The 27,888-nt window shown below is 58.1% G+C and overlaps 3 protein-coding genes across 4 annotated transcripts; 2 read left to right on the top strand and 1 right to left on the bottom strand.

Moving 5' to 3' along the window:
• Positions 1-255: 255 nt before the first annotated feature.
• On the bottom strand, positions 256-8,724 carry NYAP1 (neuronal tyrosine phosphorylated phosphoinositide-3-kinase adaptor 1). 2 transcript variants are annotated; one of them, XM_042922744.1, is made up of 7 exons: positions 8,650-8,724; positions 7,223-7,374; positions 5,307-5,662; positions 3,318-4,835; positions 2,181-2,399; positions 1,859-1,968; positions 256-1,272 (listed from the first exon to the last, which is right to left on the bottom strand). In XM_042922744.1, the coding sequence occupies exons 2-7, from the start codon at positions 7,288-7,290 to the stop codon at positions 1,015-1,017; spliced, it is 2,529 nt and encodes an 842-aa protein (XP_042778678.1). In that variant the 5' UTR covers positions 7,291-7,374; positions 8,650-8,724; the 3' UTR covers positions 256-1,014. The 2 variants fall into 2 exon arrangements, with proteins under 2 accessions (XP_042778678.1, XP_042778679.1); XM_042922745.1 differs by having other exon boundaries at positions 2,181-2,396.
• Positions 8,725-11,809: 3,085 nt separating this feature from the next.
• On the top strand, positions 11,810-22,338 carry TSC22D4 (TSC22 domain family member 4). Its single transcript, XM_042921498.1, has 5 exons — positions 11,810-12,312; positions 12,746-13,779; positions 15,876-16,042; positions 21,213-21,261; positions 21,656-22,338. Exons 2-5 carry the CDS (start codon positions 13,018-13,020, stop codon positions 21,863-21,865), a joined length of 1,188 nt encoding a protein of 395 aa, XP_042777432.1. The 5' UTR covers positions 11,810-12,312; positions 12,746-13,017; the 3' UTR covers positions 21,866-22,338.
• Positions 22,339-22,641: 303 nt separating this feature from the next.
• Positions 22,642-27,472, top strand: CE3H7orf61 (chromosome E3 C7orf61 homolog). Its single transcript, XM_042921500.1, has 3 exons — positions 22,642-23,647; positions 23,829-24,152; positions 27,051-27,472. The coding sequence occupies exons 1-3, from the start codon at positions 23,594-23,596 to the stop codon at positions 27,282-27,284; spliced, it is 612 nt and encodes a 203-aa protein (XP_042777434.1). The 5' UTR covers positions 22,642-23,593; the 3' UTR covers positions 27,285-27,472.
• Positions 27,473-27,888: the final 416 nt, after the last annotated feature.

Below are 27,888 nucleotides of genomic sequence, written 5' to 3'. Positions count from 1 at the left end.
TTACTTGCCACAGCCACTCACCCCTCCCTGCACCACCTCCAACTCCCACCAACCATGGGGCAAGAGGGAAAAGATACAGGTGTAAGAAAAGCGGAGCACACTGAAATAGAAGAAGCCAGTTCTAGGATCGTTAGTCTTTTAATATATTATTCTGAAAAGAAAGGAATTAAAAAAAAGTTCCTGACATCTCTTCTGATTTTTTAAAATTTAAATAAATACCCTACCCACCCCCCACCCGCTAAAATGCCCCTCCTTCCCCATCATCCCGCCCATCCCTGGTGCTAGACCCTCACCCCAGAGCTAAATAAGATGCCTGTTTCACAGCAGGCCACACTCACTACCAAATTCTGGCCATTGGTAAGTACTGTAATGAGTCTGCGGCCCTCAGCTCACCGGAGCCCCTCCCTCCCTTCTCTCACTGGGCTCCCCACTCCAGACTGATCCCCAGCTTGGGGGTGGGCGCGGATGGTGGGGCCTTCAGGCATTGGGGAGAGCGCCAACTTGGTTCCCTTTAATTGCCCACCATTGTCTGCTCCCTGCCCAGGAGTAGGTCAGAAGGGCCCAGAATTGCCCTCCCAACTAAAATAAATAATGAAATAAATACCCCCTCCCCACTCCCGGCTCTTATAAAAGAGCCCCTCTACCTCACACTCTAGCCCCGTCCTTCACTTGACCCGCCCTCCTTCCTCCCTTCCCTTCCCTCCTCCCCCACGCTGACTTCTGGCTTGGCCTTTGCCCTCTCAGGAGGAGGAGTCTACCTCGCCCGGCTGGGAGAGCAGCGGAGGCCCTCACTTCCAACCTCAAACAAACCCTCCTCCCCCAAATCTCAGGGGGCGCGGCTGGCGCCCCAAGCCCGGTGGGCCTGGCGCACTCCCCGTCTCCGGGGGTTAGGGTGGAAGGCAGGGGTTCTCCCTGGCTTTCTCTCACCTGGTCCTTCAAGTGTCCCTCTTTCAAGGCAAGTCTCTGGCACCCCCGCCCCGCTCCCCAGTCCGGTGCCCCGGCCTCCCGGCCTCCTCAGATGGCAGTGTCCCAGAGGACCGTGTGCTGCCGGCGGCAGGGTGGGGTGCCGGACTTGCGGGGCTCGGGCCCCCGCCGCCAGCTGGGGAGGATGGGCATGCTCTCCTGCTTGCAGAGGCCTCGGTCGGGGCGGTGGCGGGCCTTGATCTCCTTGCACACGCAGCGCTTGCGCTCTATCACCTCCAGCAGCTTGCCATCGCGCTCACGGGCAGGCTGAGGCGGTAGGGGCAGCGGCAGCGGCAGCGCGGGGTGGGTCTGTGCCCCTTCCTCCCGCCGCCGGCCCGCGACGAGGGGAGAAAGGAATGAGGGGGGGGTCAAGGACCTCGGAGTGACCAGGTCCTGTCCCCCACTGCAAAGACCGATGCCTTTCCCCAGAAACAAGTTCATGTCATGCCCCCCAAGGCCTCTGTCCTCTCCCCTCTAGCTGGGGGTGGGGAGTGGGTGACAGGAACCCAGCCCTTGCACCCTTGGCCTCACAGGGTACCGGCCAGGCTGGGCCTGTCTCACCCTGAGGAATGGGCACCTTTAACAAACTGCAGAATGCATTTTTTGAGTTGGTCCCGCCCCATCCCACCCCAAGGAGACACCTTTTCCTAAATGCACAGAGGGACACTGCAGGCCAGTGGTGGCCCTGCCAGGCTGTCCATCTGATTAATACAGGCTCTTCCCAGGATCACTGCCTCCCCCCCCCCCCGCCCCCGCCCCAACTCTCCTCTGAACCCCTATTAGACTGTGCCAGCCCCAGGCTGACCTCCTACTTTTCTTTCCATACCCAGGCTTTCTTCTCTACCTGCTCCTTCACAAATAAAAGAAAACCCAACTCCGTCCTCCTCCTCCTCACCTGGCTTGGGGCATCCCTAGGCTGGCTGCAGGGCCGGGGTGTGTGGAGCGCGGCCTGCCGGACTCCAGAGGTGGAGGCGGAGCGCCCCAGGCGGTAGCCTCCCGTGAAGTCTGAGGTGGAAAATGAGAAGTGAGGAGGGGTCGGGGCCTCCAGGTTCCCTTCCCGAAGTTCCCAGAGGGCAGCCCCTTCCAGGCCGCCCAGGACTCAGCAGAGGAGAAAAGGGAATTGACATGTGGTGGTAAAATGGAGGGCCCGGGGCATGGACCCAGAGAGATTTCCCCCATCCGGCCCCATCTGTGTCCGGGTGTGGGAAGGGTGTCACCTCCATTGCGGTGGCAGGCAGGAAACGTCTGGCAGGGTATGGGCAGCGCCGTGCGGCTCCCTCCTCGGTCCCCTCCGTGGTGGATCCTGGCCAGCAGGCCCTCTGCCCCCTGACTCCTCACCGGGATCCCTGATGCCATAGGGCCCCTGTCCTCACGCTCCACCTTGCCTGGACCCTCGGCACTGCCGTTCCAGGCCCGGGCACCATCCTCGAGCTCTGCTGGGATGACAAGGGGAGCTCAGTGCCTACACATGAGAAGGGTCTTGCTGTCCCCCCAGCAACACACACCATGGCATGCAGGGACCAGAAGTAACTGCCCCTTTGGAAGTCACAGCTGGGAAGGCAGGGACGCTACCTCACACTGCCCAAACACACACACACACACACACACACACACACACACACACACACGAGGGACCCCATTACTGCCACTTTCCTCTCCACCCACTGGTACCATCCCTGGGCTGAGAATCAGATATTTGCTCTTGTCAACCCCTTTTCTGTGGTCAAAGGGGACTCCCCTGGCCCAGCTTTAGCCCCAGAGCCCCTCCTGGCCTGATAGGGCCAGAATGACCACCATCTGAAACAGAGACCAGGAGCCCTGGTCTTCCCCAGGAGGGGGAGATCCCAAATCCTGAGCCAGGAAGTGGGAAGGGGGAGGTTGTTGGGGGAAGGGCTGCAAGTGAACTAAGCTCAGCTCTGAGAGGAGGCCTGGCAGAGCATTGCGTTGCCAGGCAACGGTAGGGGCCTCCCTCTCCTCTCCCTCCTGTCTGGATGGGTTGCCATGGCAACAGCTGGGAGGCAGCTGTGTTTAGCCCTTCGTGTGCGCACACTCACAAACACACACCCCTGCAGCCTAGCAAAGGGAAGGGCAGGGAGTAGAGCAGGACCGGGCAGGAGGCTACTCTTGGGGCCAGATTCCAGCCCCTTCCCATTGCAGACCTTCCTTGCCCCTCCAGTGCACATGTGGGGACCCCCTCCCCTCAGTCTCTTGCATGCCCTTATTCTCTGGTCTCCTTGAAAACTTCCCACTTCAGGACAATGGGTTGTGGCTTCCAAATAACCCTTCCAACACTTCCCTGAAATCATCACGGGCATCCCCAGTCCCCCACCCCCAAATTCCTACCCCTCACTCACTGTCCAGCTCTTTTGCCTTCCTCCCTCCATACAGGACCTTCCTCTGTAGAGCCCAGCCTGCCCCAAATGTCGTGGCGCCCATCTCCTCTTCTTCCTCCTCTGGTGTCCCTGCACTGGCGATGACATGGGCGCAGGAGATGCTGGCAAAGGCACCCCCATCGGTCCCTTGCTCCTGAAGCTGGATCTTGACCATGGGGGATGGGGCCCCCATTCCACAGCCCTTATTCAGCACCCCCCCAGCCTTGAGGCTCTCGTAGGCAGGGGGTCTCTTGAGCCCAGCTGCTGCAGCTGGGTAGGTCCAGAGGGGAGTCAGGGGGCCTGCGGTTGGGTCCGGAAGGCTGTGCGGGGAGGCCAGGCAGCCACGATGGTGGAGGACCCCAGCTGCTGCGCCCATGGCCCCGCTGTGGGGGCTGGACTTCCCAGGCACTGGGGGCCTCGAGCTGGTGCACAGCATCCCATGGAGGACTGAGATCTCCTTCTCCGTCTTTGGCTCCCCAGCACCCAGGGGCGGACCAGCTGGCAGGACGGAGTGCGTGGTCACCTTGACCGCCGAGTACACCATGGTGTAAGACACAGCCTTGTCCTTGGGGGGGCCAGGGAGCAAGGCGGCTGGGGCAGGAGGGGCTGCCGGCGCCCCTGCCGCCTTGGGGCAGATCATGCTGTGGGAGTTGGGGAGCTCCCGCTCCCCCCGGGGCTGGCCAGAGCCCTGGGGTGGCAACGGTGTTGAGTGGCTCCGGGCCCGGCCTGAGGGTCCCAGCAGCAGCAGGTTGGCAGCAGGAGGCGGAGGCGGCGGGGGAGGCGTCTCCCGCTCCCGGGCAGGCACTTGGGGAGCTGGGGTGGAGCCCGCTGGCTCCTTCGAGTGGCAGAGGACCGGTAGCCTTGAGACCCCATCGCCAGGGGTTCGGGAAGCAGGCTTGGCTTGGGGGAAGGCCAGGAGCGGAGGACGGTGTTGGAGGAGGTTGGGGAAGGGTGGGGGGATGTCACAAGGAGTGGTCTTGGTAGGTGTCCCATCCCTCCGGCTTGGGAGGGCTGAAGCTGGCCGGCGGTGGGTGTGGGGCTGCAGGGCCTGAGGCTGGTGTGGCGAGGAGGTTGCGGTCAATGGAGGGGCCCCATTGGCCCGGCCTTCCCCTGCCTCCTCGGGCAGTGGGTACTTCATCTCCTCGTATATAGCCTCGCTCTCCTCCGAGTCCGAGTCGGCACCAGCTGGAGGGGTCGGGCCTCTACCCCCGAGAGGGGGCCCAGTCAGGCCCCCTCCACTTCGCCCTCCTCCCCTGAAGACATCCCCCACCATCTCAATGTACACGGGCTCCTCTTCCTGGGCACCCACCTCAGGGTCCCCAGCTACGCAGGACCCCCTACTGAGGCGCTGAAGGGGCAGATTCCCCCCTCGAGGAGAGGGAGCTGAGGGGCAGGACTCATCAAAGGAGACAGAGAGCTGAGTGTTGGGGCTTCGCCTGGGCTTCTGCGGAGGAACCTTCCGGCTGGACTCTCGGCCCTCTGGGGTTGGCTTCTGTGAGCCTGGGCAGAATGGGAAAGAGAAAAATAAACTGGGCTCTTATTGGGGGAAGGAGATGGGCAGACCCCCTCTCATCTCTTACCCCATCTGCAAGGACATATCTGCTTCTTTATTTCCCCCACGTTCCTCAACTGAAAGCACATAGGTTCCTTTGCTACCAGCCAGCTCTATCATCCTTCCAATGAACTCCCTGGAATCTGCAGCTCCCACCCTAAATTCTGTTCCACCTTTACGTGTCCCTTCCAGGCCACCCCCTCCCCAGGAATGGGCTTTTCAGGGAGCTTCCCCTACCCTTGAATGGTTCATCTCAGGCCCTTCCAAAAAGAAACAACCCTCCCCCCACTCCCTCTGAGAATGGAACCTTCCATTCCCTTGGTTCTTCCCTGAATGGACCCTCCCCTGTAGGCCTCTCTTGGCCTGGAATGGATCCTCCCAGCTCCCCCAGCTCCCGGGAAGGGTTGGGGGTATCTCACCTGCTTTCTTGCCTGGGGGCATGTCTGCCCCCGACCCTGCCATGCTGAGCTTGGTGCTAGGATGTCTCCGGGGCTTGGCAGGGGGTCTTCGGGCACTGCTGTCCTCTGTGAGACCCCCACCTCCCCCCCCAGGCCCAGCCCCAACACTGTCCATGCTGCCCACTGAATGGCAAGAGAGTGAGCGTGGGGCCATGGCGCTGCGGCAGGGGTGGGGGGTGTGCTCCTGGGAGGCTGGCATTGTCATGAAGCCCATCCTGAGGGAGCGGCGCAGCGAGGCGATGTCCCGCACGCGGACCCCAGGCCCTGGGCCGGCCCCGGGCCCTGTGGAGCCTGCAGGGGCCACCTCCTTACTGGAGCTGGAGAGAGAAAGATGGAACAAAGGTTGGGCCTCAGGCCTGGGCCTCCCCCTCCTCTACCCTAAGAGGGGTGTGCAACCCTGTGGCCTCCAAGGAGGAGGAGGAGGAGGAGGAGGAGCCTCGAGGAGAAGGAAGAGGAGGAAGGGGCCTGGGGTGGGGATGGGAGGCTGCCCGAAGGTCCAGGGCACTAAACTAGAAACGTCAGGCAGAATCCCTAGGCTTTAAAAAAGACAAGGAGATTGGGGAGGAGAGGCGAGCAGGGATGAGAGAAGGGATGAGTATGTGTGCAGAGGAGTATCGCTGGAGCTGTGTGATCCCAGCCTGGGCATATCTGGCACACGGCACTCGTGTGGACGGCTTCATGCACAGGTAGAGAGATGCACACGCAGGCAGCACAGCCCTGTCTGGCACATACACCTGCCATCACGGCCCTGCTCCTCCCAGGCTCACGCTGGCCCACACCTGGTCTCTGGCCTCCCGTCACGTCCGGCTACCACGGCCTGTGCTCCCACACCACACCGCGCCTCCATTCCCAGATGAGGGCCGTACAGCCGCATCAGCCTCCTCCTGCTGATCCTTTTCCTCCCTTCCCCTCTCTCTTCCTCTCTCTCGGTGCTGTCCTTTCTGTCAACCTCCCAGGCTCACCTCCATTCCCTTTCACTGTCCCTGAGCTTCTGTGTGAGTGAAGGGAGGGGCAGCTGGCAGGGAAAAGGGGAGAGCCACTGTGGGGTGGGCTCTCATTAAGGCCCTGTCTACTAACCCTTCATTAGGGAGAGATCGCTGTAGTCATAGCTCTGATTAATCTAATTAACAAAAAGAATTAAACTCCACAGTTTCAAGGAGGGAGAAGGGAGCAGGGAGGTGGCTCTGACTCAGGCTCCAAGAGGCTGTGCAGTCAATGGGAATGAAGAGAGAGGGGAGCGAGAGCGGAGAGGCCAGGATCCAGGTCCCTGGGAGGGCAAGGAGAGAGGGCAAGCAGGGAGAGGTCCCCAGCCCTGGCTCTTCTGCAGGACCCAGCCTTCACGTCTCCTACCACACACACACACACACACACACACACACACACACACACACACAAAACCCTGTCGCTTGGCCCCCTCATCTCCCCCAGCAGAGGAGGCTGGGAGGGAGGCAAATGGATCTTCTCTGGTGCCCCTCAAATGACTCAGTCCCTGGACCATGAGGGTAGCAGGGTCTGCCCCTACCAAGGTCAGGTGACAGGGGCGCCTGGAGCCAGCCCCACATAGACAGAAAGGAGACTACAGGCCAGAGGTGAGTCAGGAAGGGGTGACTCGGGCCTCCAGGGGTGGGGAAGAGCCAACAGGGTGCTCCTGAGCCAGAAGCCCCCCATGAGGCCAGGATGAGGGCTGGAGCCAGGAGCCAGGAGCAGGGTGGGGACAGGGTGTATGCAATGCCAGCAATTCTGTACTGAGCATAGACTCTAAGATCAGACTCATGACGAGGCTGTTGGAGCCAGGAAGGGCAGAGGGATGTGGTCCAGCCACCGGGGAAGCAGAGGTGTGGGACAGCCCAGAGGGCAATCTGGGTCCGCAGCCTTACCTCCTCTTGGCCTCCTCCTCCTTGTGCTGCCTCCACTCCAGCTTGGTTTTTCGGTAGAGGAGGTTCATGTCGTGGGGCAGGAGGTGGGGGCTGGGGGGCCCTGCTCAGCGCCACCAGGCCCGGGGGGCGGCCCTCCCTGGGTCCCGGATCCACTTGGTGGAGATGAGAAGGAAAAAAAGGAAGATGTGGGGTGGGTGGGGGCCAGGAATGAATGAGAGAGAGAGAGAGAGAGAGAGAGAGAGAGAGAGAAGCGGAGATGTGACTTGGGTCCTCAGAGAGTGGAAAACAGATGGAAGCACAGAAAACCCAACACTGCCTCTAGGACCCGTAGACAGACAGACATAGGAGGACATGTGTACACAGAGTCACACACCCTGACAAAGATGTCCAGAGCCACAAACACACATTCTGGAGAGATCAGCTCGACACAGATTCCCATCCTGTAAATACATCCTGATCTACCACACAGGCCCCACAAATGCACAGCAACCCCACAGCCACACAAACACACATTCAGACACACAAACCACCAGGCCACAGAACCCATATCTACAAACAGAGGACCAGACACATAGATCGGCATGGGTAAACACAACCTAACATCAGGCAGACACACACAGACATAAACACCCCCGACACACCCACAGCACACAGAGACCTCCAGACACACACAGATCGGCTACACAGAACTGGACATACCTACAGACAAGGAGTTATACTGGGGCCTATTTGCGTACATCGCACCCCACAGGGGAAGGGGGGACAGTCTGAATCCCCACCCCGTCTTGGGCCCCGAGGCAGGGGGTGTCATGAGGGCAGGGTGGGGATGCTGGGGAAGGGGTGGGGGCACTCCAAGTTGGGTATCTACAATACTACCCAAACATCTATTTCCATTCCCTGCGGGCAGGTTCCCCCTTCCGGTCCTCTGCCTGGGCCCGGGCCTCGGTCCACCCCTATTCCTGCAACACTGGCCCCTCGGTGACCGTCTCCACCTCTCTCCATGATGGCCCAAATCACCTTCTTCCTCCTCCAGGATCTGGGAGGCTCCCGGCTTCCCTCTTCCAGTCCCTGCCCTCAATCCCACCCGCGGGGTCTCTAGTCTGGCCCCACAGCTACCTTCTGAGCTGCGGCCTCCATACCTGCTTTGGTTTCCCTCCCCCAAACACACTCTCCTTTTCACCGTCGGCCTCACCTCTCCTCCTAGGCGCCCCTCCTCACTGCCGTCCTCTCCCTTCCCTGTTTGTTCCAAACCTGGCGGCTTCATTCCCCTCTCCATCCAAGGGCCCCAGGTTCCCGGGCACCCCTCCCCTTCCCCTTGTCCTGCTACCCTGGGTTTCTCCGTCTCTCGCCCCGCCAATCCTCACTACTCCCTGTCCCCCCATCAAACCTCCCCGCACCAAGGCTCCCCAATTTCCACATCACCGTACCTGGCCTGCCGGGCGCCGGCCCCCCCATGCCGGGCTCCGCCCGGAGCAGGAGGAGGGAGGAGGAGAGACAGAGAGAGACCGGGGGGAGCCGAGCTGGGCCCTGCCGCAGAGACAGCCCCGCCTCCGGGTCCGCCCCCAGACCCGCCCCCGGCCCCAAACCCACCCTTCCACACCCTCCAAGGACGGAGTGGGAGCGGCCGCGCCGCGCTGCGCCGCCAGGCTGGGGTGGGAGGCACGGGGGACGCCGAGCCCGCGGAGGCTTCGGGGGGGACTCGGAGAAAGGGCGCGGGGCGCGGGGGACCTGGCGCCGGCCCGCCCCCGCTTTGAGGCGTCCTCTCTTCGTCGCCCCTCTGCCCCTGCACGGCCGGGCGGTGTTTGGTTCGGTGTCCAAAGCCCCGGCGGAGCAAAGTGGGGCGCAGCGCGTAGCGGCGCCCCCCGGTGGCAGCCCGGGTCCTGCACCCCCGCGCGTACCCCGTGCGCGCTCGGCACTTCCCGGGTGCGCACCCCGCGTCGGGCCGGGGCGAGGCTGCGGCTGCGGGGCCCTGAGTGCAGTGGGGTGACGAGGCCGGCAGGGGGTGCCGCTTTCCAGGCCGAGGGGCTCGGAGAGTAGCGAGCCCGACCCTCCGAGTCTCTGCCCAGCAGGGGGCGGGCTCCCTTGGCTGCACCCCATCTTCCTGCCGTCCCCCCCCCCCCCACCCCAGGTGCGGGGAGGGCACCGGAGCTGACTCGCCTATCCCTGAAGACTCCCGGGCGCCCGGACCTCGTTTCACCGCCTGAGCTCAAAGGCTTACTCCAGTCCGCCCCCGGAGCCCAAATCATCCTTCCCCAGTAACTTTTGACTCGGCAGCGGCGCCCGCCAGGTCCTGGGTGCCCCAGGGGTCGACCTTTGACTGGGACCACCGTAGCAACGGTCCGGGTGCGGACGAGGCGGCCGTTCAGGGTAGCGAGCTCGCGCCCACTTCCTCAGTCCCCCATCATATTTCTCTTCAGCTCGGAGGAATGCTCCCTCGGAAATCCCTTTGCCAACACATTAGCTGCAAGAAGACCTGGGTTCTACCCCTAAGTGGCTGAAAAAGGGACCCCCGAAAGATATCCACCCCTAATTTCCGGAACGTGTGCACGTTACCTTATATGGCAGATCTTTGCAGATGTGCTGTGTGGCTTTGGGCAAATCACACAACCTCTCTGAAAGATGCCTCATCTCATATTTACCTCCATAAAGTTGTTGGGGCAGCAAAAGAATTAATACAAGGAGCTTTGTAAGTCGTAAAATACATTAAAGGGCTATTATTGCCCCCCCCAAAAGGTAACCCATTAAAATACATAACAGCCCTTTCACATTTACACCTTAGTGTGAATGAATTTTTATGTATTCATGCAATAAACACTTGGCGCCGGGACCAGCAATGTCCCAGGGCCTGTAGACGCGGAGGAGTCCAAGTTGAGGCTGAGTGTCTGAGTTGGTAGGACGGGGAGCGTCCAAAGATAAATTTTGAATAGTTTGTAGCGAGTCAGCGCTGAAGGAAGGAGGATCTGGGGGCGGAGCAGCAGGGCGGTGTTCTGAATATTGCCAAAGGGGAGAGAGTTGAGGAGTGGGGGGTTTGTGTGGGCGGCTGCTTCCTGGACCTCAGGACTTGGGAGGACCTGGGACCTGGCTGTGGTAGCTATTGTTACCATGGAGGGATAGAGGCAGAGTGCAGATGCATTTTAATAAAGAAATACAGAATAAATATATAAACGTGGAGGCAGGAGGCATTATTTTTTTTCCCTAACCCTGAAGAGTGGTTAAAAATTTCCATGAGCTAAAGCTGAAGAAGAAGGGGATGTGTCAGCCAGTCCTAGTCTCCATGCCATCAAATACTAGCTCCCAGGCCTAGGGCAGATAACCGAATGCCTAGGAGCCCCAGTTACCTCCGCAGAAACACTGGAGCTAAACCCTGCAGCTCAGCCCAGGACTGTTTTGAAAATCCATGAGATAACTATGTAAAGCCGACCAATATGAGGAATTTTTAATGTGCTCAAGAATAGTTCTATTTGACCAAAATGATTCAGAATCCATTTCCTAATGAGCCCAAGAGTGAAGGCAGTTGTGGCCTTTAGACACTGCTTTTGCTCAGATGGTTGATTGAGGGTGCCAAAAAAGAGAAAATGGCGGTTGGGGGGGGGGTATTTTTTCACACCGAGCACTCAGTAAACCCTTCAAGCCTGTGTGAGGATTCTCCATGGCAAAGGAGGGAGGGGATGGGAGAGGTGGGGTGCTTTAGGTCCCCTGGGTTTGTCTTCAGGTGCATCTGTGTGGGTGGCTGTGTGTGCATACGCACACATGTATATGTGACCACGGTTGGAGAGAAAGTGCAAGTCCAAGTGGGCACCTTTCTGAGCACATCTTTGTTTCTCCACGTGAGGGCCAGACAAGGGCACACCTGAGTGTGCAGAATGTCCCAGCTGCACCACCGACAGCCTTTCTGAACCTCCAGGGTCTCAATATCCACATCCAAAAAGAGGAATACTACACTGCTTGGGGTTTGGTTCAAATACTCCAGCACAATGCAACAAAAGATATTGGGAGTATAGATGAGCAAAGGTTGGTTGTGAGTTGATCATTGTGGAAATTGCATGATGGGTACCTGGGACTTTATCACATTCTCTCTACTTGGGGGCATGTTTGCAGATTGTCATAATAATCCACTTTTTAAAATAAGGACAGAGAAGGGTAACGGGACCTTCCTCATACCGTTACTGTAGAAACCAGTAAAGATACATTAACAGCTGCAGCAGCACCCAAACACTGACTGGGTGCTCATGGGGTGGCACCCAGTAGAGTCCCGGGTAAATTCCTTCCCACTCTTCTGTGGATCGGTAGGCCAATGGCAGCAAGTGCCTACAAGTAAGGGAATCCCTGGCCTACCCGCAAGCTCCTCCCCTTTCTCTCCGCCCTCCACAGCCCCTCCCTCCGAGGAAGCGCTGGGCTACGGCCCAGCAGGTGTGGGGTTAAGCCGGTTCTGGGGGCCCCGGGAGCAGCAGCCGCCGCCGCCGCCGCCGCAGCAGCAACTCCACCAGCAGCGGTGCTGGCAGGCCTGGCCCCGGGCCAGCTGGCCAGGAGCCCCAGGAGGCAGTGAGGGCGGAGGAAGGGGAGGAAGAGGGGAAGGAGGAGGAGGAGGAGGAGGAGGAGGAGAGGAGCAGTCAGCAGGCCCGAGGAGGCAGGACTTCCTGGTGTGGGGGTTGTCAACAGCCCAGAAAGAGAAAGGCAGAGAGACAGAACCGACCGGAGCCGAGAAGCGAAGAGAGACCCAGCCGTGCCACGCGGAGGAGTTTTGGGAGACCCACTCGCCCCAACCACCCAGGCTGCTCCACCTGGAGGATCGGGGGCGGGGGGCGGGGGGGGCAGAGCCGCCTCTTCCCGCACCGGTCTGGAGACCCTTGGGGCTTCAGAGGCCGCGCCTGGGTTCCACCAAGGAGGCGGGGGATCCTTCTTTTCCGGAGAGCAAACTTTTTACTGAGATGCCTTGTGGGGCAAAGTGCGGTCCCCGAAGAGAACTGGACAGCCTCTGATTCCCGCCTGCGCCCCCCGCGCTGCTGGGGCCAAGAGGCCCCAGGGGAAGGACAACCCGACATCTTAGGCGGCCGGGACCCCCGGCCCAGCTCGGTGGCCGAGGCCGAGAGGTATGGCTCTGGGCTGGGCGGGGCGCTGGGGCGGCGGGGCGCTGGGGCAGCGGGGCAGGGCCTGCCCCAGGGATGGGGGAGCTGGGGTGCGGGGGCCCGGACACCCGGCAGAGGCCTCTCAGCGGCGGGGCCAGGCTGAAAAACTGCTTCACCCCTGCTCAACCAAGGCCCTGGAGCCCCCCGCCCTCGGGTAACTGGGTCTTGCGAGTTTGAATCCCAGGGAAGAAATGCCCAACTTTGGGTCTGGGCTGCCTCTTCCTACTCTGTGGAACGGCTGGGATCTCCTGGTCTCTTTCGTCTCTGTCTCTTTGTCTCTGGGTCTCTGGCGGTTTCCCCTTCCTCCCCCATTCTGCTCCCCAGAGAGGAAGCCCCAGAGGTGGCCTGCCCACAGCTTTCTCACAGTCTCTCTCTCTCTCTCTCTCTCTTTTTCCAGTTTGCAAACTCAGCTCTGGAGTTGGGCAGCGCCAGTGGCAGGAAAAACCTGCCCCTGCCCCCACCTCCTGCCGCCTCCCCTGCCCTGTGCTCCCTTCACCAACCCAGCACCCCCAGTTCCTGCAGGGCCCTCCGGCCATGTCGGACCCAGATGTCCCCAGGGGCCCTGATGCCCCCGCCATGTGGCCCCCCTGTTCCAGGGGTGCCTGAGCCCCTTCGAGGAGCCCCAGCTGCACCCCCGCCCACCTTGGCCGAGTCCTAGCCCCAGGGACCATGAGTGGGGGCAAGAAGAAGAGTAGTTTCCAAATCACCAGCGTCACCACGGACTATGAGGGCCCAGGGAGCCCAGGGGGTTCTGAGCCCCCTGCCTTGCCCACCCCCACTGGGCCCCCACCCCGCCTGCCTAATGGGGAGCCCAACCCTGAGCAGGGGGGCAAGAGCACCCCCCGGAATGGCTCCCCACCGCCTGGGGCCCCTGCCTCCCGTTTCCGGGTGGTAAAGCTGCCCCACGGCCTGGGAGAGCCTTACCGCCGAGGCCGTTGGACGTGTGTGGATGTTTACGAGAGAGACCTGGAGCCCCCAGGCTTTGGCCGGCTCCTGGAGGGAATTCGAGGGGCCTCAGGAGGCACTGGGGGCAGATCTCTGGATTCCAGGTTGGAGCTGGCCAGCTTGGGCCTGGGTGCCCCAACTCCACAGCCAGGCCTGTCTCAGGGCCCCACCTCCTGGCTCCGTCCGCCCCCCACCTCCCCTGGACCTCAGGCCCGCTCCTTAACCGGGGGGCTGGGCCAGTTGGCAATGCCTGGCAAGGCCAAGGTGGAGACACCCCCACTGTCAGCCTCCCCACCCCAGCAGCGCCCCCCAGAGCCCCGGACTGGGGATAGCGCGGGCCCATCCCGGGCTGCCACGCCCCTGCCATCCCTGAGGGTGGAAGCGGAGGCTGGGGGCTCAGCAACAGGGACCCCTCCCCTGTCCCGGTCAAAGGATGGAGCCCTGCGGCTGAGGATGGAGTTGGTCACTCCAGAGGAGATGGGGCAGGTAAGAGCTGGGTTCTGGGGTGGGGGAGACACCTGAGGGGTGGTGCTTGCCCATCTCAGCCTGGGCCTTCCTGCCTCCACCTCCATGCCACCCTCTCCCCACCTGTCTGTCCCATCAGATAGCCTCTCTTTTCTCTTCCTGCCCTTTCCCTGGGAAGCCCATCCTTCTCCCCACACAGACTTTCTTTTCTTTCTCAGGCTCCTTCTTCCCCTACATTCTGCACCTTCTTTCTTTCTCTTTAGCCTTTAATTCGTTACCTTTGGCCCAGGTCTCCGTTTCCTAATAGCCCAGTCCTGTCTCTCCATCACAGAGATGTGGCCTCCTCACTTTGGCCCTTACCTTCTGTCTTAGTTTCACCCCTTCTGGCTTCAGGCATTGAGGGTGGAGGTCCTAGGTGGGGCTGGGTGCTTGGGCCTCTGGGAGCTGCCGAGGTTGGCAGGGAGGGGTAGAAAGTGGTCATCCCACAGTCTCCCTGGCTGACTTGTGTGTCTTGGGACCCTGCATCTAGGCCTCTCCATGACTGATAACTGGGGGTGGCCACTGGGGAATGGGAGAAAAGCAGGAAGCAGCCCAGAGAGAGTTAAATCCTTTGCTCTTTCTGCTTCCTGTCTCCAAAAGAGGAACAAGTCTGGGCTGGGGGGCAGGATGCTTGGGTCTCTGGGGTGGGGGTGGGCAGCCAGGGGTGTGGGGGATGGATGTGTCTGTCCTGAAGGAGAAAATAACACCTTGGACTGCAGAAGAAAAGGCAGGGAGTGTGAGAATGAGAACTTTTCCCCCTTCCTGGCCTTGGGCACAAACCACAGTATAAAAATAACCTGGGACTGGATGTCTGGGCCCTGTCAGGACCGGTCAGGACCGGCTCCCCCACCCCCTCCTGGCCTCAAGCTCACATCTCTCATGCTGCGCCCCCTACTTTTCTTGAGTCAGTTCTCACTCCAGGGGAGAAGATGCTGTTTCCTTTACTGGTCCCTGTCCCCATGCTGTTACAAAGCAAGTCCCCTTTGCCCCAGTCCCTCTGTCATTAAGCCCTGGCCAAGCTTCCCTTGGACCTGCAGACCCTGCCCATCTGTCCTTAGTGCCCCCAGACCCCTCTCCTCAACCCACATCCTGTGTGCACGTGCCCCGAAGTCTGGCTCCTCTCTCTCAGGAGGGAGGCTGGGAGAGGGCGGGGGGACACCACCTGGGCCCCCTTCCTCTGCTCTGTCCTTCTAACCACTCTGGACTCTCTGTTCTTGGCTTTTCCGAGAAGCAGGGGCCTCCTGGGGCCTCACAGAGGCGTCTTGTTCCTGTGGCCCCCGCCCTTTTGCAGCCACCCCCAGCGCCTGTTGGGCTGTGTGGGTCCATGCCCAGGCTCCACCTCCCCCCCCCATCTCCGCAACCTAACCGCTCCCCCCACCCCCAGGGCCCAGTGCAGGAGCAGAACCTCACCTGAATCTGAGAAGTTTGAGAGTAGAGACTAGAAAAGATGGGGGGGGGAGGGCGGGGGGAGGACCAGTTTCTGAGGATTCATTCATTCTACAAATAGTTATTGAACAAACTATAAGCTCTACCCTCTAGAGCTTACCTTTTAGTAGCAGGGAGGCAAAAATACTTTAACTTCAGATACTATTAGGTGCTATAAAAAAACAAACAAACAAAAAAACACACATAGAACAGTTCAGTGGAATTCACTAGTCCAGTGATGGGGAACTGCCTCTCTGAGGAAGTGACATTTGAGTTGCTTTAGTAAGTCAGATGACAGAAGGCCCAGACACTCTCTGACTAGCCTCTGATTGGGGGGTCCTGGTTCAGCTGGTGGAAGGGTACTGGAGTGCCTGTCAGACCCCCTCTCTAGTACTCTAGTACCCCGTGAGCCACTTTTTGGAAGCTGCTCACACCCAGTCTTAGGGATGCACACTGTTTCCCTTGCCTCTGATACCTGCCTAATGCCTCCACCAGACCTGGGCGCGAGAGAAGGGCTTTGGGTCAGGTCTCCTGGGTCCTCGGAAGAGAACGGATGTATGTGGGGAGAGATGAGGAAGACTACTAGGCAAGCTGTAAGGTGGCCGGTTCTTTTCTTGCGCTTGATGTGATGATTCCTACCTCTCTGCCTCCAGGTGCCCCCACTCGACTCTCGCCCCGGCTCCCCAGCCCTTTACTTATTCCCCGATGCCAGTCTGGTTCACAAGTCTCCAGACCCCTTTGGAGCAGCAGCAGCCCAGAGCCTCAGCCTGGCCCGCTCCATGCTGGCCATCAGCGGCCACCTGGACAGCGATGATGATAGGTAGGTGGGCTCTGGATCTCCACCCAGCACCTGGGCCAACTGCATGAAACTGCCTGGTAGGTGTCCTTCCCCCAAGTTGAACTTGGAGAGGACCTCTTCAACAGTGAAACCTGGCCTGGGCACAACCACTGGGCAAAGTTGATTTGGGACCCACTCCCTCTCTGTGGAGAGAGCTGGGTGGGACTCCCTGGCTTAGGATTGTCAAATCATAGACTTTTTTTTAGAGTTTGAAGGGAGTCATTGTTGTCAAATTCCAGAGCTCTTGCAGATTTAGCGATCATTTGGCCAACCCTAAGAATTTACTGGCAAGTGCGCTGGAGAGGCAAATAGGGAGTGGGTCTCCTCCGGGTTCCCACCTCCTTCTCCCTACTGAGGAGAATGGAACGCCAGCCTTTGGAGGTAACATCCTTAGACACTGTGTACACTCACTACTTTAGGATCCTAGGACTTCTAGTGCCAAGAAAGCACGTCCCTGAGGTTCTGCTCTCTGCACTCGGAACACCAGGAGGGCTGAGTCCTTCCTCCCTGCAGCCACCAAGCCAGAGCCTGGAGAGGATGGCTGTGGGGCACAGGGGAGGCACAGGAGAGCAGGATCTGCAGGAGTTTGCCCTTCAGGGGAGAATGTGCCTTCAGTTTGGCGGCACGGTGGGCAGAACTTCCTGTTTCGAGGGCCAGGTTTCAACATAGGAATGTCAGCAAGCTGAAAAGGGAGGAACGAAATTGCGAGTCAGATAGGCACGCAGCTCCCTTCTGGCTGGGGACTGATAGAAAGGCTTGGGAGTCACCACTTTTATTTTGGAGGGAGGAGTGGGACTTCCTGTTTGAGGCTCTGGGGGGAGGGACTTCCTGTTTGGAAGGAAATAAGGGGTGGGGCTTAGCCTTGAGTTTTATGGGTGATGGGGAGACCTATTCTAGAAGGGAGTCTCTCCTGCCTGCTTGCGTCTTTCATGGCGCCATCCCACCCCGAATCAGGGACTAAGTCTCACCAAAGAAAAGGGCTTGTAGCCTTGGGGAGAGGCGGGAGGCAGAGAGGAAAGAGAAGGGGTGGCCAGGAGCCAGTGGGATGGAGGGCGAGGGGCCTGGTGGTGGCTCCTCCAGAGTGAGGGACACAGTGGGGCAGGGCATTGCTGCTTCTGGGCTCCCCCGCTCTCAGGAATGTGTGAGGTGAGGTGTGAGGTTGGCCAGGGCCGGGGAGTCACCTGCCCCCATGGCTGCTATTCTCAGAGCTTCCCACCCTTATTCCCTCCCACTGGGAGGTTCCCTGGCATGAGGGCTCCCTGTCCCTCCCCACCCATGTTGATTTCAGAGCCAACCTCCTACTTCTCCTTCTTAGAGGGCTCTGCCTCCAGGAGCGTCCTCAGCTCTATTCTTTTGGCTTGTCCCTCCCTCCCTCTGTCCCACTCCCTCCCCACACCCCAGTCTGACCGGTCAGGCACCCAGGCTTCACTTTATCCTGCTCCACTCCAAGCCTCTGGGGCTCTGGCCCAGCCCAGCCCCTCTCCTGCCCCACCCTGCTGGGCCAGTAGGATTGGGTTGGGCCATTCCCCTTGGTCCCCTGGGATGAGCCATGTGGCCCCCACCTCACCTCTCTGGTGTGCCCAGAGCTGGCAGGAGAACAGGGTCTGAGTGGCATGGAATCTCCCTTTCAAAGAGAAAGTGGGCTGGGGAGTTGAGTGCCTGGATCTCAGATGGGGAATGGGGGACGCCTGCCAATCTCAGAATCTGGGGATGGGAGAACAGAGGGTGCCTGGTGAATTCAGACTGCTCATGTACTGCTGGGTGGCAAGAACCATCGTGTCCACAACAGGGCCTGGCAGTTGGAAGGTACTTGAATAAGTGGATAGATGGATAAATAGTTGGGTGGATGAGGGAATGTGTGGGTAGATGGCCAGCATGGGGATTCCAGGCATTAGAGGGAATGAATCCCAGGGACTTGGGAAAGAAAAAGTACATTTATTTATCTAGTGCCTCCGTTGGGTCAGGTGCTACCTCTCACCTCACTAAAGCAACCCCATGATCCCCACTTTCCAGATGAAGAAACTGAGACTCAGAGAAGAAAGGTTTTAGAAACCTGCTCAAGGTCACCGAGCTAGTAAGTGACAGGACTGCATTCGGAGCCTGGGTCTGACCCCAAAGCCACATTCTCCACTCTCCTACTGGGATGCCTATGTCCCAAGAGAAGAGGAGGAGGCAGCCCTCTCTAGGATGCCCTTTCTCTCCAGGACAGAGGCAGGGACAGCTCTCCCAAGCTGGGCAAGGAGCCAACCCCCCTGCCCCCCCCCCCCCCCCACACACACACTCTGGCCTGGCCCCACCCCAAAGGCACCACAGATCCGGGAGGGAGTATACAGAGGGCAGCCGGATGCCACTTTGTTGGCCTCAGGCCCATCCCCTGCGGGCTCCTCCGAACATAGCTAGGGAGTAGAGCTGGCCCTTGTCCCCAGAATCAGAACCTTTCCACCTCTTCCAGGTGTCCCGCTTCTTCATCTGGTTCTCATTTTGAGGATGTTTCATTTGACCTTCAAAAAGGAAGACCAGCCTCTAGGGCTGTCCTTGCCCCAAGACCCAAGGGTCCCACAGAGCCAGAGTCCCCAGTTGTGCATACCATGCATGCACAACCCCAGGGGGCGCCACTCACATTTGAAATCACTGTCAAAACTTGGAAGTCATGTGAGTTTTCTGAAAGATGGCACTAAGTGTCTTGAAAAGGGGGGCATTTTGTTCTAATTCACACGGTCGCCTTTTGGGTTTGCGGTGGGGGCTGATCCCACCCAGCTAACTTCAAGCTTCCTGGTCCTGGCCCTGCCCAGGGATTCCGGCACAGTGCCTGCAGCTTGCTTGCTCTGGGCGCTCTCAAGGGGAGCGTTTGGGTTGCCGGCCAGAGTCCTGGTCCCTTGAAGTATTAACGTTAGAATGTGACAGTGGAAAGTGCTGTCAAAAATTCTCCGGCACTAGACAAACAGGAGATAGTCATCTATCAGCCAACAAATGTTTATTGTTGTATTATTCCTTTATTTCTGGCAAGAACAAACAACTTACTTGGCATCTTTACCTGAGTGTCCGCCAAGCAAGGCCAGGGTTCCTATTCCTGTGAATCTTCCCCTCTTTGGTCTCTGTGTGTCTTGTGTGTACTGGGGAGGGGGGCAGGGGGCGGTGACCTGTGGTGGCCCAGGCTCCACCCAGGTGTCTCAGATTGAAATAGCTTGAAAATTGCCACGGCTCTCCAGCTGGCTGGCTCACCCTCCACTCTTAAACTTGTCCTGTCCCCCCAACCCCAGGAGTCCCTGGTGTCCTTCGCCCATCCCACCCTGTCCTGCTCTCTCAGGCCCTGTCACCCCCTTGCTTACTCCACCTGTCAGCGCCTTCTGCACCCAGAGCTTGGACAGGAAATGGAAAATTCCCAGCTCCCTTGTGCTCCCTTCCTGGCTGCAGGGCCTCATCCAAGGGTCACCTTGAATTGAGTGCTAACTCCCCCCACAGGGAAGTGAGTTGGAACCGACCATCAGGAGAAAGGGGAAAGGGCTTGCAACCGGAGCACAGGAGTGCAGGATGCCGCATGTTGAGATCACCCACTCTGAGGGGGGCAAAGCTGAGGGCTGGAGGACAGGACCATGGGTGATCCTGCAGCACGAGGGGGGGCGGGCCTGGGTGTAGAGGTGGCCCCAGGGCTGAGGTGGCTGAGGGAGAGGTTGGTCAGGTGCAGGTCATGAGCTAGGGCATGAAGCAGGAGGCTGAGACCCAAGTGGTGACAAGAGGGAGACTTGGGGGATAGGGCGAGGCCGAAAGGCTTGTGCAGACTCTTGGCCTCCCTTGGCCTCAGAGGGGCAAGACTTGCTTGAGGGATCCTGAGGCCGGCCCTGGAACCGTTCGGCCGGGCCTGAGTCGACCTCTGGTGGCCGCTTAACAAACTGCAGCCAGGCCTGCTCTCCCCTATCATTGGCTCCCAAGGGCCTTCAAAACGCTTGCTCCAGTTCTCCATGTCCCATCTCCAGCCTCACTTTCCCACCTCCCCTCAAGTCTTTGTTCCCTCCAAGACCCCAGACCCGAGACCCCGGTTCCAGATCCATAGGCTGTGCTTGTTTATCAGGGCTCTGTTTTCATTGCTTTGGTAACCTTTCCATTCTTCTCCCTCAGAGACCTTCTGGCCAGGCCCCAGGGTCACCCATGATGTGGGCTTTGTGTCTGGAGCAGGGGGTGCTTACAAGTCCAAGGAAGATGACAAGTTAATCCGAAACACCACACCACCCACCCCCATCCCAGCAGAGTGGAGCTGAGGGCTTGAGGGAGACCAGTGTTAGTTCAGAGGGGATGGGATGGGTGGAGAAGTGGGGACGTCTCCCTAGGCCAGGCTGTCCCTCACCCTTCACACCCCTCTCTGACCCAAGCCTCAGGCCCCAGAGTCCCTCCCCCGACCCAGCCCACCAGCTGACTTCCCTCAGCCTGCCCCCTTCCCTCTGCTCTGGGATTGGTGCCAGGGTGAGAAGGGGACATTGGCACTGACCGTGTCTGGGAATTCCCGCCCACCATGGAGGTTGGTGGGAGGGGGTCCCCGTGTCCCTGAGGAGCCAATAGCAGCCAGGCTTTGCCCTGGGGGGCGGTGTATATCTTTCAGACCAGCACCCCCTAGGCACTGTCTCCTTTCCGCCTGCCTGGCACCAGCCAGACCCCGCTCTGCCCCGGGGGGCTCTGAGCCCCCCAGGCAGTCCATCTGATACAGCCCTCTCCCTCTGGGGGTTGCCTAAAGCCCTTTCCCTTGGGAATGGCCCAGCCAGGCATCTCTGTCAAGTCCCTGGTGTCATCGTATGAGACCCGAGTGGTGGGGATGGCTCCAGGGCCTCCCCGGAAAAGGGGCTGTGTCTCCTCTCCTTGCTCTCCTCGGGGAGCATCCCCCATCCGAGGGGCATCTGCACCCCCACCTCACCGGGGCCTGGGGGGGCCTGGACAGCGGCCCTCACCCCGCCGGGGGATGGACAAAACCCTCCTCTCCCTGATTCTCTACTGTCACAGGTACAGACAGGGGTGTGGGTGGGAGGCTGCAGTGAATGGGGCTTGTGGAGGAGGCCAGAGCCTGCTCTGAGAAGGACCCGGAGGGCAGCTGGCTGCGGTGTCCAGGCACCTGGTTTGGCACCTGCTCTTCCCCCTCACCTCTCATCTCCCTGTGTCTCCCCAGCGGCTCCGGAAGCCTGGTTGGCATTGACAACAAGATCGAACAAGCCATGGTAAGAGAAGCCATCTTGGTCCCAGGTGGTCCCAGCTCATGTCCTGCTGCCCGTCCTCTGCTGTCCTCATTAGGGAATACTAACTCCCAGCTCCTCATCTGACTCCCAGCTGGGTTCCCTTGGGTTCTTCACCCCCTCCTGTCTCCACCTGAACTCCTGATTTCCCTTGGTCTCTGACCCAGCCCGCGTCTCTGTCTTTAAGCCCTAACTTTGTCTCTGTCCCCTCTTTCCGCTCGGTGCCCCCCGCCTTCCCCACCGCTTCCCTGCTTTGCTGCTTCTCCTGTGGTCCTTCATCATTTGGGAGCAGGGGCATCTCTCACACCCAGACCCTGGAGGCACTGGGCAATTGGGGTGGCCTGGGACCCCTGACCTTTTGCCTGTCCCGGGCCCCCAGGACTTGGTGAAGTCCCACCTCATGTTTGCGGTCCGGGAGGAGGTGGAGGTGCTGAAGGAGCAGATCCGAGACCTGGCCGAGCGGAATGCCGCGCTGGAGCAGGAGAATGGACTGCTGCGTGCCCTGGCCAGCCCCGAGCAGCTGGCCCAGCTGCCTTCCTCGGGGGTCCCACGGCTTGGGCCCCCTGCGCCCAATGGGCCCTCCGTCTGAGCCTCCCTTCCCTCACAATGTGCCTTTGGGGGCTCCCACAGCTGCCAGGCCTTGTGCCAGCTGCCTGCCCCCTCTTCCTATGCAGCTTTAATGCCTCCTGATCTCTGGGGATGGGAGTTGAAGGCTCAGAATTGGCCTGTCCCCGCCCCCCACAACTCTTCCTCAATCTCCCCCTAGTGCCCAGGGACTGAGCTGCGGCATCTCCAGGCCTTGAAGGAGGAGGGAGGGCTTCAGGATGGGGTGTCAGATGGAGCCCTCCTCCCTCCCGAGGTGTCAGTGTTCTGGGACCCCTGGCAGTAGATGGCTGGGGGCGTTGGAGTCTCCCTGGCAGACACCCCATCCCCACCTCATTCCCTCAAAGTACCCCCTCTCCTCTGCCCAGGGGAGGGCATATGGACAGTCTGCGAGTTCTGGGATTCAGGTTGTTATTAAAATAATAATTATAATTAAAAAAAAATCCGAAGAAACTTGAATCTGGAGGTTGGCATCTCGTTGCTTGTGTCCAGATGGGGCCTGCAGTGGCATTTCCACTCGTGGGGGAAAGACTGAGGCCGTGGGCTCCCTTAGAGATCTTGTGCAGACTGGGAAGGTTTGAATGTGGCTCAGACAGAGTGGTCCGGAAAAAGAGTTGTGGAAGGGGGTGAGGGGAGGGTGGGGAAGCCAGTGGCCTGGGTCCTGGGAAGGGGCAGGCAGGCAAGACAGAGGGAGTGGAGGGGGGAGGAGGGGGGCGTCAGCCCACGTGCTGGGGGGGGGGCAGGGAAACAATGAGGCCTTTGGTAATTGTGCAGGATCCACCCCCAGCTTCCCAGCGTGTCCCCTCTGCGGGCTGGATCCCGGTGGTGGCTTGGGGGCGGGGCCGGGGGCCCTGAATGGGCCCCTTGTCTCAGCGCTGGGTGTGGGCCAGGCTCCCCGGGCACACGGTGCCCTCGCCAGGCCTGGCTGGCCCTCTGTGGCTTCCACCCCCAGCTGGCTGAGGACGGGCCCTGTGGGTGAGCAGGCCCCTCCCTGAGAGCCTGGGCTGGGCTCCCATCCCAGGCTGCAGAGACAGGTAGAGAGAAGGACCCCATCTAGTGGGGAAGGGGGAGAAGCAGCAGCCAACTGTCTCAGAGCACCCTGACCCCAGACTAAAGGGGACCTGTGGAAGGAGAGTGGGACACTGGAGGCCGACCCAGGTTGGACTTTCCACCCTTTGGCTCCCTGCATTTATGACCTTGGGCAGGTTCTTTGTTTTTTTCTGAATCTCAGCTTCCCTACGGGTAAAATGGCTCTGACAGTAATACCTACTGGAGGGTTGCTGTGATGATTGCATGACATCATACCTGGGAAATGCCCAGTGAGTATCAGGTGCTCAATAAATGTTAGCTTCCCTTCCCTGGACCTGGGGGAAGGAGAACTGAGGGCTCCGGGATTGGTTCCGGGGATCCTGGAAGGGCCTCGGGGGGTGGGGTCAGGGGTAGGTAGGCTCTCACAATGGGCTAGAACTCTGCCTTCCTCTGAGTTCTCATCCACTTTGACTCCTCTCCCTGTCTCAGGGAGGGGAGGAAAGGCTTAGGATGAGTTGTTGGTGAGAGTTTTCCCCCTAGATTCTCCATTTCTTTCTTCTTGGCTGCACTTGAAGCTTCCAAGAGACCCCTTAGGTGGTGGCCACTGGCCTGCAGCCTGGTCCCCTCCACCCTTTGTACCAAATGCTTGTCCTGCCCCCTACTTGGTGCTTGTGTATTGGGAGAAATGACGGTGGTTATGAGGTTCTTCCGATGGATTTGGCGAAAGATTACTTGCTGGGTGAGTTTCAGAGAATGCTCCATCCTCATGACATGCTGGGGTTGGAGGTGCTGCTCCTGGAGGTCTCGGGAACCCATCTGGGGAGGAGGCCGGGACACCTACTGCCCCTTTCCTTCTGTGCTTGCCTTTCTGCCGACCACTGTGCCCCTCTTGTCTTTCCTCTCCCTGTCTTGGTTCTTAGGTTTTCTTCTGGAAACAAAAAGCTAAGTCAACCTTCTTGGAACACCATGATTCCCAGAAAAGTGTATTGAAGGTGGAGAAGACTCCCAAGGTGGTTGAGACTTTCAAGTTGGTTGAGCCCTGCAAAGAGGCTAAGATTTCCAAGATGGAGGAGTCCCCCGAGGTGGCTGATGCCTGCAAGTTGGCCAAAGCAACAGATAGGGCTAAGGTGGAGCCGGGTCACAGGGCCCGATCCCTGCTGCAGCTGCCCCGGACAGCTGTCAAGTCTGTCTCCATGCTCATGGTCTCGGCCCTGCAGAGCGGCTGGCAAATGTGCAGCTGGAAGGTTAGCACCATATTTCCCTAGTTCCCAGTGGTCCTCCCACCCTCCCAGAGCCCCTATGATTCATTCCTCCCTCCCATCACTTGTTCAGCATTTATTTTGTGTGCCTTTCCTAAGTGCCAGGCACTGAGGCAGGCAACCGAGGATACAGGGTGAACAGGACTAAGGGAGCCAAGGGAGCTACAGACAAGGTCATAGGCGTTGGGGGTTCAGTGTCTTAAGGGTGTGACATGGGAGGTCAGTGGTCTGCGGGAGCCCAGGGAAGGGACATCTCATCCAGACCTGGGAAGTCAAGGAAGGCCTTCCTAGAAGAAGAGAGGATGAAACTGAGGCCTGAAGGATTGGGCCTGCCTCAGGTGGGTTGAGGAGGGAGTCGGGGGAGCATTCCATGAAGACAGAATAGCAAGTGGGCTGGGGTAGGGAGGTGCTGGCCCAAGGTGATGGGTATGGGCAATCCTAGGGCCAAGGGCCAACTTGTGCAAGGCAGAGTGAGTGGCCATCTGTGGAGTTTGGCTTTGACCCTAAGAGCAATGGGAGCCCTTGTACGATCAGATTTTAATTTAGAAAGCTTGCCTGCTGTCATATGTGGTAGCTATTCTGGAAACGGTTGGATAGTTTCTTATGAAACTGAACATGTAATTATCTTATGCCAAGCAATTGTACTCTTGGGCATTTATTCTAGATAAATGAAACTATGTGCACACAAAAATCTCTACATGAAAGGTTCCTAGCAGCTTTATTTATAACAGCCCAAACTAACCCCAGTGTCCTTCACTGGGTGAACGGTTAAACTGTGATATATCCATACTGTGGACTACTTCTCAGCCATAAAAAGAAATAAATTATTGAAGTAGATGAGTCTCAGGAATTAGTCTGAGTGAAAACAACCAATCCCCAAAGGTTATAGCTATACTGTATAATTCTATTTGTATTATATGTCACTCTTGAAATAACAAATTGTAGAAATGAAGACTCGATTCCTGGTTTAGTGCTTGCCAGAGATTAGGGTTTGGCGGTGGCGGGGGGGGGGGGGGGGGCGGAGGTGGCGGGGAGGTAGGTTGTTTATAAAATGGCAACATGAGGAATTCTTGTGATGATAGAAATGTTCTGTATGTTGACTGTGGAAGTTCGATAGGTGAACCTGTGTATGTGAGATAAAATCAGGTAGAATTCAACACACACACACACACACACACACACACACACACACACACACAAATGAGTACAAGCAACAGGTGGGGGAGCAGGTGTGTGAATAAGATCAGTGGACTATGGATGTCAGTATCCTGACTATGATACTATACTGTGGTTTCGCAGGATTTTAATATTAGGGCAAACTGGGTAAAGAATATTATGAGGACTCTGGTATTTCTTGCAATTGCATGTGACTATAATTATCTCAAAGTCAGAAACTTAACTTTAAAGAGGGAAGTGCCTGTGGGCGCCTGGGTGGTGCAGCTGGTTAAGCATCCAACTCTTGATTTTGGCTCATGTCACGATGTCATGTTTCGTGAAATCGAGCCCTGCATTGGGGTCTGAATTGATAGTGTGGTGCCTGCTTGGGATTCTCTCTCCCTCTCTCTGTCTGCCCCTCGTCCCCCAATAAATAAATAAAATATTAAAAAATAAAAAATAATAGAAAGGGAAGTGTCTAGATCACTACCAAACCAATTTATTTTGGCCTTGAATGAAGTATTACAGCATTTAATAATAATAATAATAATAATAATAATAATAATAATAATAAAGTTCACTTGGCTGCCCTGTGGAGAGAGCAGGTCAGAAAAGGACTAGAGGAGAGGCAGGATATTTAAGAGGTAGAACTGTTGGGGTACCTGGGTGGCTCAGTCAGTTAAGTGTCTGACTTTGGCTCAGGTCATGATCTCGTGGTTCTTGAGTTCAAGCCCTGCATTGGGCTGTCTGCTGTCAGCACAGAGCCTGCTTCGGATCCTCTGTCTCCCTCTCTCTGCCCCTCCTCTGCCTTGTACATGCTCTCTCTCTCTCTCTCTCTCCCTCTCTCTCTCAAAAATAAACATTAAAGATTTTTTTTGGGGGGAGCACCTGGGTGGCTCAGTCGGTTGGGTGTCCAACTTCCACTCAGGTCATGATCTCACTGCTTGTGAGTTCGAGCCGGGCATCGGGCTCTGTGCTGACAGCTCGGAGCCTGGAGCCTGCCTCAGATTCTGGGTCTACCCGCCCCCTCCCCGCTCTGTCCCTCCCCCACTCATGCTCTGTCTCTCTCTGTCTCTCAAAAATAAATAAACATTAAAAAAATTAAAAAACAATTTTTTTAAGAGGTAGAATTGTTGCACCAGCTGGTTGACTGGATGATGGTGAAGGGAGAGAGACAGAAGTCAGAGCAGGCTGGAGCCATTCCCTGGGATGGAGAATGAAGGAGCAAGAGCACACAGGGGAGCAAGTAAGGAGTTTAGGGCATTGGGACAAGATGAGTTGAGATGCCAGTAGGACATCTGCACGGAGGTATCTAGGAGGCAGTGGGATATACAGGCCTGGAGGTGAGGAGGGAGCTCTGGACTGGAGATAGAGATCGGGTGCCATTCTGACCTTCATTTGAACACAATCCCCATGAAGCCCTAGTGAGGACTCCAAGGTGAGTCAGACATGGTCCCTGTCTTTCAGGAGCTCACATTGTAGTGTAGAAGGCAGACAGGTGCACAGAACAAATAGTGTACGAAATGCCACAAGATGGGCCAAACATAAGGGTGGAGACAAAGACCATCCAATGCAGTCTGGGAAGGCTTCCTGAAGGAGGCAGTGCCTGAGCGAGGTCCGATGGAGGAGGTGGAACTAGACAGGCGGTTGCTGTTTATCTGGCAGTGCTTCCACCAGCGGTTTCTCCCTAGACCAAGCTACTTATGCACATTTCTCTCTCTTTCATAGTCATCTGTGAGTTCTACCTCCATTTCCTCCCAAATGAGGTCTGGGTCCCCAGTGGATACGTCAGAAGCTGAGATGCTGCGGGAAGTGTACCTGATACTGTGGGTCATTCGGAGACAACTGCGACAGCTGGCCCGCAGGCAGGAGAGGCGGAGGCGGCGCCACATCCGGGCCCACACTGGCTCCCAGCCTGACACGGCTCAGGGCCTGAAACAGGATGCCCGGAGTCCCCTTTAGGGGGGAACCCCACATCCTCACATCCTCAAAAAGCCCCACCTCAGTCTTAGGTAAGGTTGATAGGAGAGGTTAGGACAGCAGGCCAGGAGTTGTGTGTGAGAAGTTTTCATACTGTCACCTCTCTCATCGGGAGCCTAAGCCCAGGTGTGGGGTCCCACTTATTCCCCTTCATTCCATTTATTCAATTTGTAAAAAAAAAAAAAAAAAAAAAAAAAAAAAAAAATTATCAAAAGTTGGGAAATAAATATCAGATATTTCTGAGTAAATGGAGAGTGTGTTTGTGGATAGCCAGAAGCAATGAGGGGAACTCGGAGGGGGCACCTCAGGTCCTGCCCCAAATATGCCAGGGAGAAATTTGTGGGCTTGGGGGAGGGGGCTTTGGGGGGGATCAACACATCCAGGCCCTAGGCCCAAACCTACCTCCAGGGGCTGAATTGCCTTTGGCAACCCTGCCAGGCCCGGAGTGCAGCAGCACCCTTTACAGAGACACGCCACCTCGCATCAGGTCCTGAGCCCATGCTCTCCCGGGCAATCTTACAAGATGGGTGTTTTGCAGAGGTTAAGTGGCTTGTGTAAAGCCGGAGGGCAAAGATCTGCTGGAAAC

The sequence above is a fragment of the Panthera leo genome, chromosome E3, assembly GCF_018350215.1.
Source record: "Panthera leo isolate Ple1 chromosome E3, P.leo_Ple1_pat1.1, whole genome shotgun sequence".
Lineage (NCBI taxonomy): Eukaryota > Metazoa > Chordata > Mammalia > Carnivora > Felidae > Panthera > Panthera leo.
Note: the sequence above shows the minus strand (reverse complement) of the source record. Positions and strands in the feature narration are given on the sequence as shown.

Coding starts and splice junctions, on each gene's coding strand:
- CE3H7orf61 (XM_042921500.1), top strand. CDS start 23,594: ATGACGGTGGTTATGAGGTTCTTCCGATGGATTTGGCGAAAGATTACT. Junction 23,648..23,828: donor GGCGAAAGATTACTTGCTGG/GTGAGTTTCAGA, acceptor CTTGGTTCTTAG/GTTTTCTTCTGGAAACAAAA. Junction 24,153..27,050: donor GGCAAATGTGCAGCTGGAAG/GTTAGCACCATA, acceptor TCTCTTTCATAG/TCATCTGTGAGTTCTACCTC.
- TSC22D4 (XM_042921498.1), top strand. CDS start 13,018: ATGAGTGGGGGCAAGAAGAAGAGTAGTTTCCAAATCACCAGCGTCACC. Junction 13,780..15,875: donor CTCCAGAGGAGATGGGGCAG/GTAAGAGCTGGG, acceptor CTCTGCCTCCAG/GTGCCCCCACTCGACTCTCG. Junction 16,043..21,212: donor CTGGACAGCGATGATGATAG/GTAGGTGGGCTC, acceptor GTGTCTCCCCAG/CGGCTCCGGAAGCCTGGTTG.
- NYAP1 (XM_042922744.1), bottom strand. CDS start 7,290: ATGAACCTCCTCTACCGAAAAACCAAGCTGGAGTGGAGGCAGCACAAG. Junction 4,836..5,306: donor GCCCCCAGGCAAGAAAGCAG/GTGAGATACCCC, acceptor CATTCTGCCCAG/GCTCACAGAAGCCAACCCCA. Junction 1,969..2,180: donor TGCCTGCCACCGCAATGGAG/GTGACACCCTTC, acceptor TTTCCACCTCAG/ACTTCACGGGAGGCTACCGC.